General features: G+C 33.4%; 1 protein-coding gene across 1 annotated transcript; it reads right to left on the reverse strand.

The window, feature by feature from the left end:
* Positions 1–5,690: 5,690 nt before the first annotated feature.
* LOC134256859 (phospholipid scramblase 1-like) lies at positions 5,691–13,998 on the reverse strand. Its single transcript, XM_062739533.1, has 10 exons — positions 13,634–13,998; positions 11,493–11,556; positions 9,140–9,253; positions 7,769–7,846; positions 7,412–7,488; positions 6,697–6,827; positions 6,469–6,592; positions 6,256–6,358; positions 5,956–6,014; positions 5,691–5,865 (listed from the first exon to the last, which is right to left on the reverse strand). The coding sequence occupies exons 2-10, from the start codon at positions 11,539–11,541 to the stop codon at positions 5,827–5,829; spliced, it is 774 nt and encodes a 257-aa protein (XP_062595517.1). The 5' UTR covers positions 11,542–11,556; positions 13,634–13,998; the 3' UTR covers positions 5,691–5,826.
* Positions 13,999–14,011: the final 13 nt, after the last annotated feature.

Below are 14,011 nucleotides of genomic sequence, written 5' to 3' on the forward strand. Positions count from 1 at the left end.
AAACAACCTCGTTTGCTACATTATGATTTCTTATATTACTGCGTTAAAACGCTTTATTGAAATGATTTTTATGTCAATAATTGCTTTTTTTCAATATTTTCTTATTACTAATTTACATATTATTACAAGCTTGAAATGTACGTTACCTACTCATATTCTGAGGCAATCGTGTCTTTATAGTGGTGATTGTGACATATAACACAATGTGATTACATAGGGAATCTTTTTTGGAATAAACTGAAACAAAACGATGAATTTTTAGATGAATTTTAAGCTTTTTATTAAACAGAAATATATCTTGAAATGTACGTTATATTTACGTAGTTTTCTAAATCGACATGGATATATGTTAAAAAAGACAGTAACTACAAAATAAAATTTTACTACATGTACATGTTAAGTTCCAGTATCTATAGAAAATGACAAGATTCCAAACTGATCGCTCTAAACAAAACAGAGAGAAGAATTTCAAGCATATATTTAAAATAATGTTTTTATACATCTGGATCAAAAAGTAACCTTTGTTTTTTGAAAGGAAAAATCAAACGCACGTTCGTATGCCGAGAAAATATGTTGCTGAGAGAGTTGGTAGGATGTGCTGGTGTTAAGATGAGATATTCCAATTGTGATTTTAATGACTACATTTTTTTTGACATATCTTTTTGGACATTGAAGAAAGAGTAACGTACATTTCAAGCTACATTTCTGAATAAAATCACCCTCTACTTTACCGTCTTGTCATTATTCCGTGTATTAAAATTTGATGAAAAAAAATCTGGAAACAAAATCTTCAGATACTTTCTTTCAAAGGTAATTGATAGAAAAATTGTTATCTTGAACTTCATTTTTTAAAAAATCAGAGAGGCATTTGTGCCCTTATATTGAGAATGGGTGTACGGCCATTTGTGCAGTGTGCGTCAACTTTTTAGAATATGGGCCATAACTCAAGAACCCCTTGGCCAATCAGTACCAAATTTGTCACAGGGTATCCTTGACCCAAGGGCTACCATTTGTACTAAAATAAGGGTTGGGACCCTTAAACAAGGGGAGATAATCAAGAAAACAAAACCAAAAGTACTGGTTGCTAAAAAATCTTCTTCTCCATAACTACCAGGCAGATTTTCACCAAACTTACATACAAGGATCAGGATATGTCGAAGATTAAAATTTGCACGGGGAATTACCCTGGGGCAAAGGGTGTGGTCTCAAGGTCACTTCAAAGTTGACCTAAATTTACAATTAATACAAACGTGTATATTTTGCTTACTATAAGGACTAGGATCATCAAGTCTTGTAAGTTGATGCATCTTACGACTTCACATCATGTTAAATCAAAAGTAGGTCACGGTGACCTACTTTTTGAATTTTGTGGGGATTTGTTTTTAAATTGATTTGAAGGCATATTTTGGACACTTTAAGGCCTATGATCATCAAACTTTGTCAGTTGATGCATCTTGGGTCCTCAAACAATGTCAACTTAAAATTAGGTCACCGTGACCTACTTTTTAAACTTTATGACTTATCTTTTTAAAAACATTAAATCCCATTATTTCAGACACTGGGAGGTTTAGAATCATCAAATCTTGTACTTTGATGCATCTTGGGACCTTAAAACATATTCATGAAAAAGTAGGTCACCATGACCTACTTTTTGAATTTTGTCGACATTTGTTTTCAAATTGTTTAAAATGCATATTTTGATTACCTTCAGACCTACGATCATCAAACTTGGTCAGTAGATGCATCTTGGGTCTTTGAAAAATGTCGACCAAAATGTAGGTCACGATGACCTACTTTCGACATTTTATGGCTATATTGAAGTATCTTAGGTATTTATTGGATTAGAATTGGCTTAGAATCATCAAACTTTGTGAGTTGATGCATCTTGGGTTTTCTGAGATTGACGACCAAAAAGTAGGTCATGGTGACCTACTTTTGACATTTTTTGGCTATTATTAAGTATCTCTGGTACTTATTGACCTAAAATCATCAAATTTTGTCAGTTGATGCTTCTTGGGTTTTTGGAGATTGTCGACCAAAAAGAAGGTCACAGTGACCTACTTTTGACATTTTATGGCTATTTTTAAGTATCTCAGGCATTTATTGGCTAAGAATCATCGAACTTTGTCAGTTGAGGCATCTTGGGTTTTCGGAGAATGTCGACCAAAAAGTAGGTCACGATGACCTACTATTGAATATCTCAGGTACTTATTGGCTTAGAATCATCAAATTTTGTCAGTTTAGGCATTTTGGGTTTTTGGATAACATCGACCAAAAAGTAGGTCACTGTGACCTACTTTTGACATTTGATGGCTATATTTAATTATCTGGTACTAATTGGCTTAGAATCGTCAAACTTTGTCAGTTGATATAAATTTTCAGAGAATGTTGACCATAAAGTAGATCACAGTGCCCTACTTTTGAATACTTATTATAAGGCTTAGAATCATCAGTCTTTGTCAATTAATGCATCTTAAGTCATCAGAAAATTTCAATCAAAAGGTAGGTCAGGTCACTGTGACCTACTTATGGTATTTTATAATTATATTACAACTGTATAATATCTTCAGTCTTAACTGGCTAGATATTATCAAACTTTGTAAGTTGATGCATTTTGGGTCTTATGATACTAATAGAGTTGGAGGCTTCTAATAGAAGTGATAGATTGTACAATTTATCTGAAGAGCGATTCAAGGCCCTTGGGCCTCTTGTTTATTATGTTGTAAGATATTACATCTTAAAAATTTTTTTGTTTAAATTTGTAAAAAAACAAAATGTGTTAAAGCTGAATGCATTATATATTCTCTTTCCGTCCATAGCATTTTTTTTCTATGCAATATTCCATATACACATTATGTAAAATGACATTCATTAACAAAATGGAATGTTTTACTGTGATCCACTTTATTTTCATTATAAACCATTCCATGCACAGTTGATATTTTATTTCATGCAGTTCTGCATGCAGACTTCATGACTGATATTTTTTTGATATATGGAATAAATTATTAACAATGTATTGACAGAAGTTAATGGTAAGAGCTGCTCTTGTGTATTTCATTTCCATACCATTCATTCACTTGTTAACCCCCCCCCCCTTTTTTTTTGAATTCATTTGTATTTCTATGCAGCACTGTTTATATGCTGGTAACACATTGCTTTTCCCAATTTTACCTCAGCTGACCGAGGCATACATAAAAAGTCTGCAATTTATCATTACTTTGAGTTATTTGTGTATTTGTATTGTTAAAGCTTTTTTATGTACCACTCATATATCGCTGAATTCAGTAGTGATGACAGAGTGAATGATCATTGAAAACTGAAAGTACAGTGTATATATCAAGTTTACATGTGCCATATTTTCAGTATTATTTTGCATGCATCATCAGTATCTGTAAGTTTGTACTCTTATTTTTTTTCAGAATGACATTTCTTTCATCCGTCATACATGTCTCAGCATTATTTTTGGTATTTGTGTTTTGTGCTAAATGGTACAAAATTGTCCAAAGATATGGATTTTTTCTATATTTAGCTCTAAAAACCGATTTTGTTGTCATTTTAAGCTGCAATAGCTTTGGTGCATGTACCTAGTAGGTACACTGTTGGTTGTTATGTGACAATGTTAAACAAGTTGTTGTGATGTTATATTGGAGAGAAAAAACTCCTATGTTCTTTTTATCACAAATGTAGTGAATAAAAGTTATCTAAATATTATCTAGTGTTTGGGTTTTCATTTTGATATCAATCATATCACGCATAATCAGTTTGTCAACAGAATATTGCAGTAATGTATTAAATAAAATCCTAAAGTAAACAAATAGTTAAATGGGTTCATCATGAAAAGTGTAATCTTTTTAGCTCACCAGAGTGAAAGGCTCTTAAAAGTGAGCTCTTCTGATCACATTTTGTCAGAAGTCTATCTGTCTAGCTGTTTGACTTCTCTCCAAGAACTACTGGGCCATTTTAACCTTAAAGTATCATTAGATTAGATAAGGTGAAATTCAATTTATACAAATAAGGGACGTCATCCTCATCCAAGGGGGGATAATTAAAAATATGTGAAAAAATAATGACATTTTAAAAAAATTCTTCTAAAGAACCTCTGAGTCAAAAAAGTTGAAACTTAAGTAAAACCACCCTTCTGTAGTGTATCAGGTTTGTTCATAGCATGGTCCTCATTGATAGAGTGGCGCCACAGTAGGTTTTACTGAGCAATAATGAGGTAATGTATTCATGTTTGTTTAAATCATGGCCCGGGAGGACTTGCAATTATCAAATTTTACAATAGAATAAAAAACGTGAGAAAAAATCTTTATAAAATACTTAAATTAATCATGATGTAACAAATATTGAAGCATCTTCAGGTCATGTTCAGATAATGAACACCCTTCTCCTTCCCAAAACCTTGATCTTTTACATTTAAGTTTTTTTTCCACGACTGATTTTTGCCTTTTCTTAAGCAAACTTTCATGCAGGTGAGTGATGGGGCCCATGGGCCTCTTTGTACAAATAAACATACTTTATTTATAGCTCCAAACCTTCGTTATGTAAACAAGGTCCATGTCATGGTTTTGTTCCATAGATTAATATACTAATATATGTTCGTTCAAAGTAGATAATTTCAATAAAAAAGTTAATTTTAAATACGATTCACAGTTTCTATTGATTTGCTGAATTTCATTTGTTATCAATATAGTATTTTCAATATGTAAACAAAAACAAGGCACACGCCTTGTTTACATTATGAAGAACTTAAAAGTTCTGTATCTCATTTCTTAATCAACAAATGATGTTCAAATTTTTGCTTATCATTAGACGATGCTTTAGGAAGGAATTATAAACATTAAAATAGGTTTTAAAAATTCAGTTGAAACTGTGTCCATACCCCTTTAAAGATTGACAAAAAGTTTTATTTGAATATGTACGTTTTTTAACCTTTCATATTTCAGTACGCTTTTTTTGCTCGGTACAATTAAAAGCAGAAGTCCCTGGTGAGACTGTAGCTCTGCGGTTTTGAATTTAACAAGTTGAAAATTGTACTTATTATCGAGCGCTGGAGGATCTGTGGCTGTGTTAATGTGTACATTGGGAAACGATTCATATTTCCGTTGTTAGATGAAATATTTTCTTAATATCTTTCATAAAAATTATGAATAAAAGCTGTTTTTTTTAATTTGTTTAATAATAATTGTAATTGTCATTGTCTGTTTTTCATTTGAGTGTGTAAGATATAATCACAAAACGTTATGTCCCCAGATATCAATTTGAGATACAGAGTGTTTAATTAATTAATATTGAGAAAAATATTATAGGGAGAAAAAAAATACAGTTGCATATGTCACAATGACATATTTCAACACTTTGCATTTACTGTGATACATGACTATCATAGTGAAAACATCAGCATTATTACATGACAAATATTTAGGGAAGGGTAATTTTTTTATTTCAGTAACGGGAGAAACACTCCAAGCCTTGTATTCAAAATACTATAAATACCTTTATGTGCGTTTGAATATAAAAAGACCATATCCAACTTATAATTTTAATATAATTTACATAAAAAGAACGAATTACTTTTTATTTACGTTTAAAAAAGTTAACCTTTTCTTGATAAGTTTAAGAAAAATGAGATTTCAATCCATACTCAACATGAGCAGGTCACAATTCATGGAATCTACATTATCAGCACGTATTTCAAGAGACAAATCATAACACCGCCCTCGAAATAGTTTTAAGGATTTTGAAATGTATCACAAGACCACCAAAATACGTGTCTGGTGTAAGATATCAAGAACAAGTTCCGTTGAAGGACTCGGAATGACCTCAATTATTGTTGTTTTCTTTCTCAAAGTATACAAAGTCCTGAAAACAAAAAAAAAAACAACAATACAGATAGAATGCATTCAGTGATTCATAATGCATATTCTGGTCATTTTTGATAATTTGTCTTACCACAAGAAAAATGGCCCCAAAAAGCAAAGCTTTGCTTGAAACAGCCATGTCTAATGGAACTGTAGGTAAAAAGAAGAAGCAATGATTCCATCCATCAGTTTTGTTAATGTATATATGCGGGTATAGCGAATTCACTAACTCTATACACATCATATATACACTGTAATATTAATAGCTAGAGTTAACTCATCCCTGCAATATGAATCTTGTCTAAAAGTCTCAAGTTCTCTTCATGCAATGGGCTGGTACGAATATAATTTACTAATTACTAGTAGTAATAAGAAGCGATTGAATACATACATGTGACTCCAAATGTATCGGCATCAGTGAACATTTCACGTCCACATCCGGCCCAGCGCTTAAACATCCGGCCCAAAACATTTTGCTCCGTCAAGTCCGTAATCTATAAACGGCATGAAGAATAACAGATGAAGAATAATAAAACTCTTCATATGGCTTACCAATATTTCTTCTATATACAGTTCAAAAATACACATCTTTCTGATAACTTACAGGAAAGTCAATGTCATCTGTGCAACATATATTCTGGCATCCCCAGCAACACGGTCCACGGATGACGTACATTGGTTGCCGGTTGGCGTCAAAAACGCGAATATGAGGTTTCCATTTTGAAGTTCTGCAAATTACAAGGGATAAAGCAGTCCAGTATTTCGTACCCGCATTAAACATGTACATGTATGTGAGAAGGTTATTTGCAACCTTATATCTAGCTAAACTCACTGCTGTTTGGCATAACCGATGATATTTCCGACTGGAGCCTCGATCTGGACTTCATAACCACAGGAAGAGTCGGTTGCACACCAGCAACATCCAACACAGCAGACGAAGTCATGACGGACCCGCATCACCTCCTTAAAGTATCAAATATTTACTGCATGTACTTACTCTGTGTGGAAGTTTCCAGTACAACCCCCCCCCCCCCCCCGAGCTTTCCTTTAAAAGGAGGGTAATGGCCAGCATTCATTTCATAGAGACAAAAACATATAAAATATAATTTAAATGAGCGGAATTACTTTAGAGAAATTTTAAAAGCTGAAACTATTGAATGCCAATGTTCCCTCAATCTGGTAATGCCTTTTAACTTGAAGTTGTCAGGACTAAGTTTAAAGGTTTGTAGGTAGTTGAATATAAAAAAGTAATTTAGGTGTTAATAAAGCCCACCGATAAATTTTCTTGTCTAGTTAGTATGGAGGCCTACCCCCTCCCCCCACTTCTCTGCAAAGATAGACATAATGTATAGAAATTGAGTATCAGGCCATAGGTTAAGCCCCTCCCCCCCCCTTTCAACAAGCACCTTGCAGAGTAGTTAGGGAAAGTGGTTGTGTTTGAAATTTGCTTCCGACGCCAATGCTATTATACTCTCTTGCAGAACTGCAGATGCAAAAAGCATCTTACATGTTACGTATAGTTTGACCAGAAATCCAAACCTTCTCACCTGACCATTATTATCTGTGACGTGCATAACGTATTCCCTGTTTGGTCCACAGCATTGTCTGCCGCAAAAGTCGGATTCTGTTCATGTAAAATAACAAATTTTACTTTGAGTCGTAACTGATGAAGATCTCAAAATTTTCCTGATATGTCACAGGTTATTTTCGACAGACGCTATCATGGAATAATATTAAAATATAAGCGAGACAAATTTTCCATTTTGTGTGTGTAGGGGTGGATGGGGTATATAATCTACGCTAATACAATAGTTTACGAGATAAAACTTTCACAAAGAAGGATCTCTAATAATTCTGTAATTGAGCGAAAATTACTAGTAAATTCTTGTGAATAAAAACTTAACCTTCTTGGGCGAAGTAGCACTGCTGTCCCACGCTGTTCATTACGTCATACTTATTCCTCGTCTCAAAACCAGTAATAACTGTAATTAAGAAAAATCACATTTACAACTCGTAATATATCATGAATTGAAACCCTTTAGGTGTCTTTCATAAAGCTAGGTATGAGCACATTTCTCTTTTAAGCCCCACCTTTGTGAACTGAAAGACAAAAAATATAAAGCAGTGGATCTACTTTACAGATCTGCGCTTTCCTTGACATCAATGTAAATTATGTAAAATAAGTGCTCATGACCTAAGAATTGAAAAAGGCAGATATGAATCTGTAAAAAATAATGCTGGTCAAAGAATCCCCTTAGATAGAAACAAAAGAATATGTTTAATGTGTAACCAAAACAATATAGAAGATGAATATCATTTTCTTACTGAATGCCCATTATATACTGAGGAGAGAGATAAATTTTTTCGTGATATCTCATTACTAAACAAAAGTTTCATATTATTATCAAAAGGAGACAAATTTCTCTGGTTAATGTCTAATGAAGATAATCTAATTATTACAAAGCTAAGTGAATATCTTGTCAAAGCCTTCAAAATAAGGCATAATGCCATGAGTTTTCATAAATAATGTTATAGACACATATTTATTTGTAAACTGGTATATATGTATATTGATAATATTGATTTTGATTGCATGTTAATTAACAATTTGATAACCCCAACTGCTGCATCTACATGTCCAGTTACTTGTAATATTATATCAGATATATACATGTGTGTGTATGTGTGTTTATGTTTGTATATGTTTACTATAACCTTTCTTTTAGAACTTTCTATCTTGTCATTGTAAGAAACCTTTATGCCTTCTGGGCCCAAAATTGGAAATAAAATTATCTTATCTTATCTTATCTTATCTTATGTATTATTTCCCTTGCATAACTACCGGGCCCGGTACACTTTTAAAAACTTCTTTCACTTATTTATATTATTAATTACCCAAATCACGCACCATCCTATTCATGAACTACATGAACACTATTTCTCTATTCACGCCTAAATTTTACAAACATCTTATTCAATATAAAGCATTTTGGTCATTAAAATTTATTTGAATGCAAAGAAATGTTCATTAGTTATAGATCTGTTAACTTAAAACATGCGCCAAAAAGTTCATTGCCTTTTTAACAACTCTTTTCCTAGGTATCAGTTTAAATAAGGCTTTAAAACATTACTACTTTTTCAAATATACATGGAAATGCATAATGACTCTTACATCTTTCCGTATATATGTTTAGCTTTAGGAAAAATTCAATGTTTAAGATTAATACAACACTTTTTAATTTTTTCATGTTGTTTGAAAATCGATAATTACACACTCTCTAGTAATTCTATCCGCTGTTTCACAATGATCTGGTCCAAAGCTGACAAATAATCCATCCCCGGGGGTCCACCACCCGCCACAGACTCGGGGTTGTTCATCCATTCCACTCCTGGAATGACATAAGAAAAAAATTATTAATTAAAGGTGATCATGCTATCATAAGCCTTAGAAGGTGATCATGCTATCATAAGTCTTGGACCATTTACCCACTTTCCAGCATCGGTCAATTAACTACCTTTCACTCCATAATTCTAGACACATTATTTAACTAATCTGTATATTTTAGCCATCTACCTACCCTTTATAGTCGTCTCTACAAGTGATAAACTCGCTTGGTTAAAATCATGTGTTCGATTGCTGAATATTCACTTCAAGCGAGTTTGCCTGTAGAGACAACTATAAATGGTTGGGAGGTGGATAAAATATACATATTGGCTACAAAATGTGTCTAGAATTAGGGAGTGAAAGATAGTTGATTGACCAATGCTAGAAAGTGGAAAAATTCTCCCCAAAAGTGCGCAAAAAAATTGCGCCATAAATTGCACCTTTCTGCATTAAGGGATCTGTACTAGCGTTATGGTCAAAGACAAATATATAAAACCATAACGCTACAGATCTGCAGCTAACCGAATGTTGTTTAGAAAGCATAATATCGTAAGTATCTGTTTACGTCAGAGGTCAAGGTTGAGAGTTGGGGGTGGGGTATAAAGGGGCATAGAAAAAGTCAGAAATAAAGTTTGAACTCACCTTGTCTGGGCGCGGAGGGGCTTATAAAACACAACAAGAGGCCCACAGGCCTTATAGGTCACCTGAATATCAAGTAACAACTTTCCAACAATTGAAGTTGGTTCGTGTTTTAAACCAGAGGCCGTGAAATTCACAATTTTGGAGGAGGCACCACTTGCTTATCATAACTATACACTTAGCATGCTTACTTTGGTTACTTAATACCCCACGATAGATCAGAGTAATAAAGAGAAAATGCATTTCCACTTCATAACAAGTTGTTCACCCCACCCCACTGACCATGGGGCCACAAATTTCAAAATTTTGGAAATTTTATCATTTATTTTCTTTCATCATAAATGGTTGATTAATACCAAAGAGCAGATTTCAAAGCATTAATTTATTTTCAGACCATGTACCCCCTCTCCCCGATACCCCTGACCCAGGGGCCCTGAAATTAACCATTTTGCAAGATGTACCTTAATGTCTTCATCATAAATAAATATACTACTAGTACTTAGATCATTGGCATAATACTCTGGAGGAAAGGAGAAGAATTTCTAAGAATTCGTGCATTTTCACTATATAATCATTAGAGCCCTGCCCTAACACCGGAACCCCGACTCAGGGGCCATGAAATTCACAATTTTGGAAGAGGCATCCTTCCTCATCATAACTATGTATATAGTTCATTGGTTTAAGGACAGACGAGACGTTCCTTAATAATAGATAAATTTTTCTAAGAGTTTGACATTGAAGTATTGCTACTTAAACATGTTTACTCACAAAAAATTGAGATACCTTACCAGGCATTTCTGCAAGATACCAGCGGTAGTTTTTCTTATATAATCCTTTGGGGAAGAAAAATAATTTTTTAATTTTAAATATTTAAGTGTTTGGATTTATTAAAAACGTTTAGAAACTGGTTTAGAAATCAGAATGTTATTAAAATTTTGAATATTTTTCATACATTACGAAGATATACAAAACAAATGTTGAGGAACGTCTCGTCTGACCTTAATACGCAGGAGCAGAGAAGAAGATTTTTATAAGAATTAATGCATTTCCACTATATAGAGCCCCGCCCTAAGCCCCTAACACCAGAACCCCTGACCCTGTGGCCATGAATTTCACAATTTTCAAAGAGGCACTCTTGGTCATCATAACTATGTACTTAGTTATCTTGTTTAATACCCAGGCACAGATTTTCAAAGAAACAATACACTTTTACTATATGATCTATATAGCCTTACCCAAACACCATAACCCCTAACCCTGAGGCCATGCATTTCATAATTTTGATAGAGGGTTCACTGCTTATTGCAATCATGCCAACAGTTTGACTGCTTGATGTGCAGGGGTGAAGAAGAAGATTTTTAAGTATTGCATATTTTTGGTGGTTTTAGCCTATCCCCTCAGGCCCAGGGGACAGGAAAAGTGAAATTCACAAATTTTGTTCCCCTTTACCCATAGATGCTGTATACCAAAGTTGGTTGAAATTGGTTCAGTGGTTCCAGAGAAGAAGCTAAACATGTTTACGAACGACGTAGGACGATGGACGAAAACAGATACAAGTAGCAATGGGTCACCTGAGTTGACCTAATAATAAAGCTTGAACTCACCTTGTCTAGGCTGCATCTGAATAGGTTGCCACGGCTGCTGAGTCGCCATTTTTAAATTCTATACCTACAAATTATAGACAATTAAGTGCAATCAATTCAGCTAATTTTAAGACACAATTGGCCCAAGGTCATTACGCTCACCCGAATCACTCAGATCCCGCTGTACTTAATCAGCAGATTTCCCCCGTTTGTGTACCTACATGTATGTATGTAAAACTCGATTTAAACAAACATGAACCTACATCTGCCGAGGATGTCTTCATATAAAAATGACTGATAATTGCTTTGCTGTTCTAGAGAAGTTTTTTGTATTATATTCACATTTAGAACTTTTGCTCCCCATCATATCTAATTGTTCTACCTCTGGAAACATGCTTTCAATAAGCTTAAATTTACACTAAATCGTGAAGTTTTCACACGTTTCTTAATTTCTGACCAAGTGGGTCAAACTCCAAGGTCAATGTCAAAAAGTTAATACCCTTAGAAAAGTCTTGTCATAAAAAAAAACACATGAAGTAGAAAACCCAGAGCAACAAGAGTTCTTCAGTTATGGTCAAGGTTAAAGTTTGACAAAAAACGCTTTTAAAAGTGAGTAAAATGTTAAGGTCTAGGTGACAGGCATCGCCGGATACCCACGGGTGATCTCATCTTTACTCATCACGTTATAAGTAAAGACGAGATCACCGGCGTTGGGTGAAAGGTCAAATTTTTTAATGCCCAAAAGGAAGGTCTTGTCACAAGGAATACGTATGTGAAATATGAAAGTCACAGTTCCAACCAATAAAAACTTTAGTGCAAATTTAATGTTTTTGCGGACAAACAGCTAGACAGACAAGCGGACAGAAAACGGACGGATAGAAAAAATCATAGATCCCCGTATCTTTGATTACGGGGACATAAAAATGAAAAAAAAAAGTTAGGAGGATATGACGTAACATTTTTTCTAGTATCTATAAGCCTGAAATTCTTTATTATGGTCGCAAGAATTAATGAGCCATTTTATTCCTTTTATCGATTTTTTAAAACTTTAAAGACCTTAGTTCCGTGTTAAGTTTTAACAAATTGAACGCTTATTATTCCCTAGTGCTTTAATGGCACTAGCTCGAGATACCCGTATTTATTCATCTCCGTGTTTCTCATATAAATCGTTGATCAAATATGTACGGCTAAATTATAAATCCATTTTTATTAGCAAGTATTATTCATTCAATCAATGAATACACACATACGTACATCCAAATTGGATGCACACATGAGTATATGCACTTTCAAAATACTTTTGAAAAATTTTAATCTCGCATAACTTAATTTTGAACAATCAGTGCAAGGGCTTTAATATTTCACATGTTTACTAGAATTTATTATAACAAGGCGTTCCCCTGGATATCTTAAATTTGACCCTCTGGCCTCGATCTTCGAGTTTGACCCACTTCAAAAAACTTTAATCTTGGACGCCATAACTTTTGAATGGCTAGTGTCTGGGCTTTAATATTATTGAGACATGTTCTATGTCATCTCTTCACCTGGAGTTTATTTTGAATTTGACAAGCATTAACATTCGTCCATAGCTGCTATACGGTGCCATCCGTATTTTACAAACACATTTTTTCTTGATTGCTTCTCAAACATATTGGTCATTTTCAATGTTTGTTCGTCTCCATGAACTAAAGAATAGTTTTTGCTTCTTTTAAATAAACATGAAATTTACTCAGTAAAGTTTTTTTTTTAAATATTCCAGACCTATACTACAAAAAGCACACTGGATAATTTAGATAATTTTGTTTTTAGTTTTAGAAAGTAACACAACCAACAGTTTTAATCTTTCAAATTCAAAAAGATCTATTAAGATGTCTATAACCCATGATATTTCAAACTATCTTAATATAAAAAGCCAGAAAAATATTCAAAATCTAGAAAAACACATTCTTTTTAAAAGATTTTTTTTTATTTTTAATTTTTACATTCCTTTAAAATTTGTCAAAAGTGCTTTCTGGATCTTTGCTCCTAAATTCACTCGACGTTTCATTCTAACCAAATTGAAAAGATTCTTAACCGATTAATGCTTGGATTCTAAGTTTAAAAAAAAACATTGAAAGAGTAAAAATTTATACATAAGATTTTCTGATACATGTAAGACATACCTTTTGGAGTAACAGCTAGGAGTCCTGTGTACAGAATGTGCTTACAGTCTACAGAACTTCGATCTGTTTCAGTTATTTCAAAATTTGTTAATGTTCAAACCATGGGCATGGTGACTTAAGCCGATTGATATATTTGGTATATCTAAAGCGTTAACAAACAGAAATGGTCGCTTTATCCGTTCTAATAATGGAGATTCTATATACACGTATACTTGTGTAGTAAAAAAAATGTGGTCATTTAAACTTCTGGACAATATTTCTCCTTCTTTAGTTTGGCATTTAAAGACAACCAACTGTCCAACTGCTTTACTAAATATAAGCGTTTAAACAGCCATCATTAATCAACTTATGTATTAATCGGAAGACTGAATGTGCATG

The sequence above is a fragment of the Saccostrea cucullata genome, unplaced genomic scaffold (assembly GCF_032062105.1).
Source record: "Saccostrea cucullata isolate Sc308-1 unplaced genomic scaffold, CSIRO_AGI_Scuc_v1 ctg8, whole genome shotgun sequence".
Lineage (NCBI taxonomy): Eukaryota > Metazoa > Mollusca > Bivalvia > Ostreida > Ostreidae > Saccostrea > Saccostrea cuccullata.

Excerpts from the sequence above, each read along its gene's own strand:
- LOC134256859 (XM_062739533.1), bottom strand. The coding sequence starts at position 11,541 with ATGGCGACTCAGCAGCCGTGGCAACCTATTCAGATGCAGCCTAGACAA. Across the intron at positions 9,254-11,492 it reads TCAGATGCAGCCTAGACAAG|GAGTGGAATGGATGAACAAC; the intron begins GTGAGTTCAAGC and ends ATGTCATTCCAG. Across the intron at positions 6,828-7,411 it reads TCACAGATAATAATGGTCAG|GAGGTGATGCGGGTCCGTCA; the intron begins GTGAGAAGGTTT and ends TGATACTTTAAG.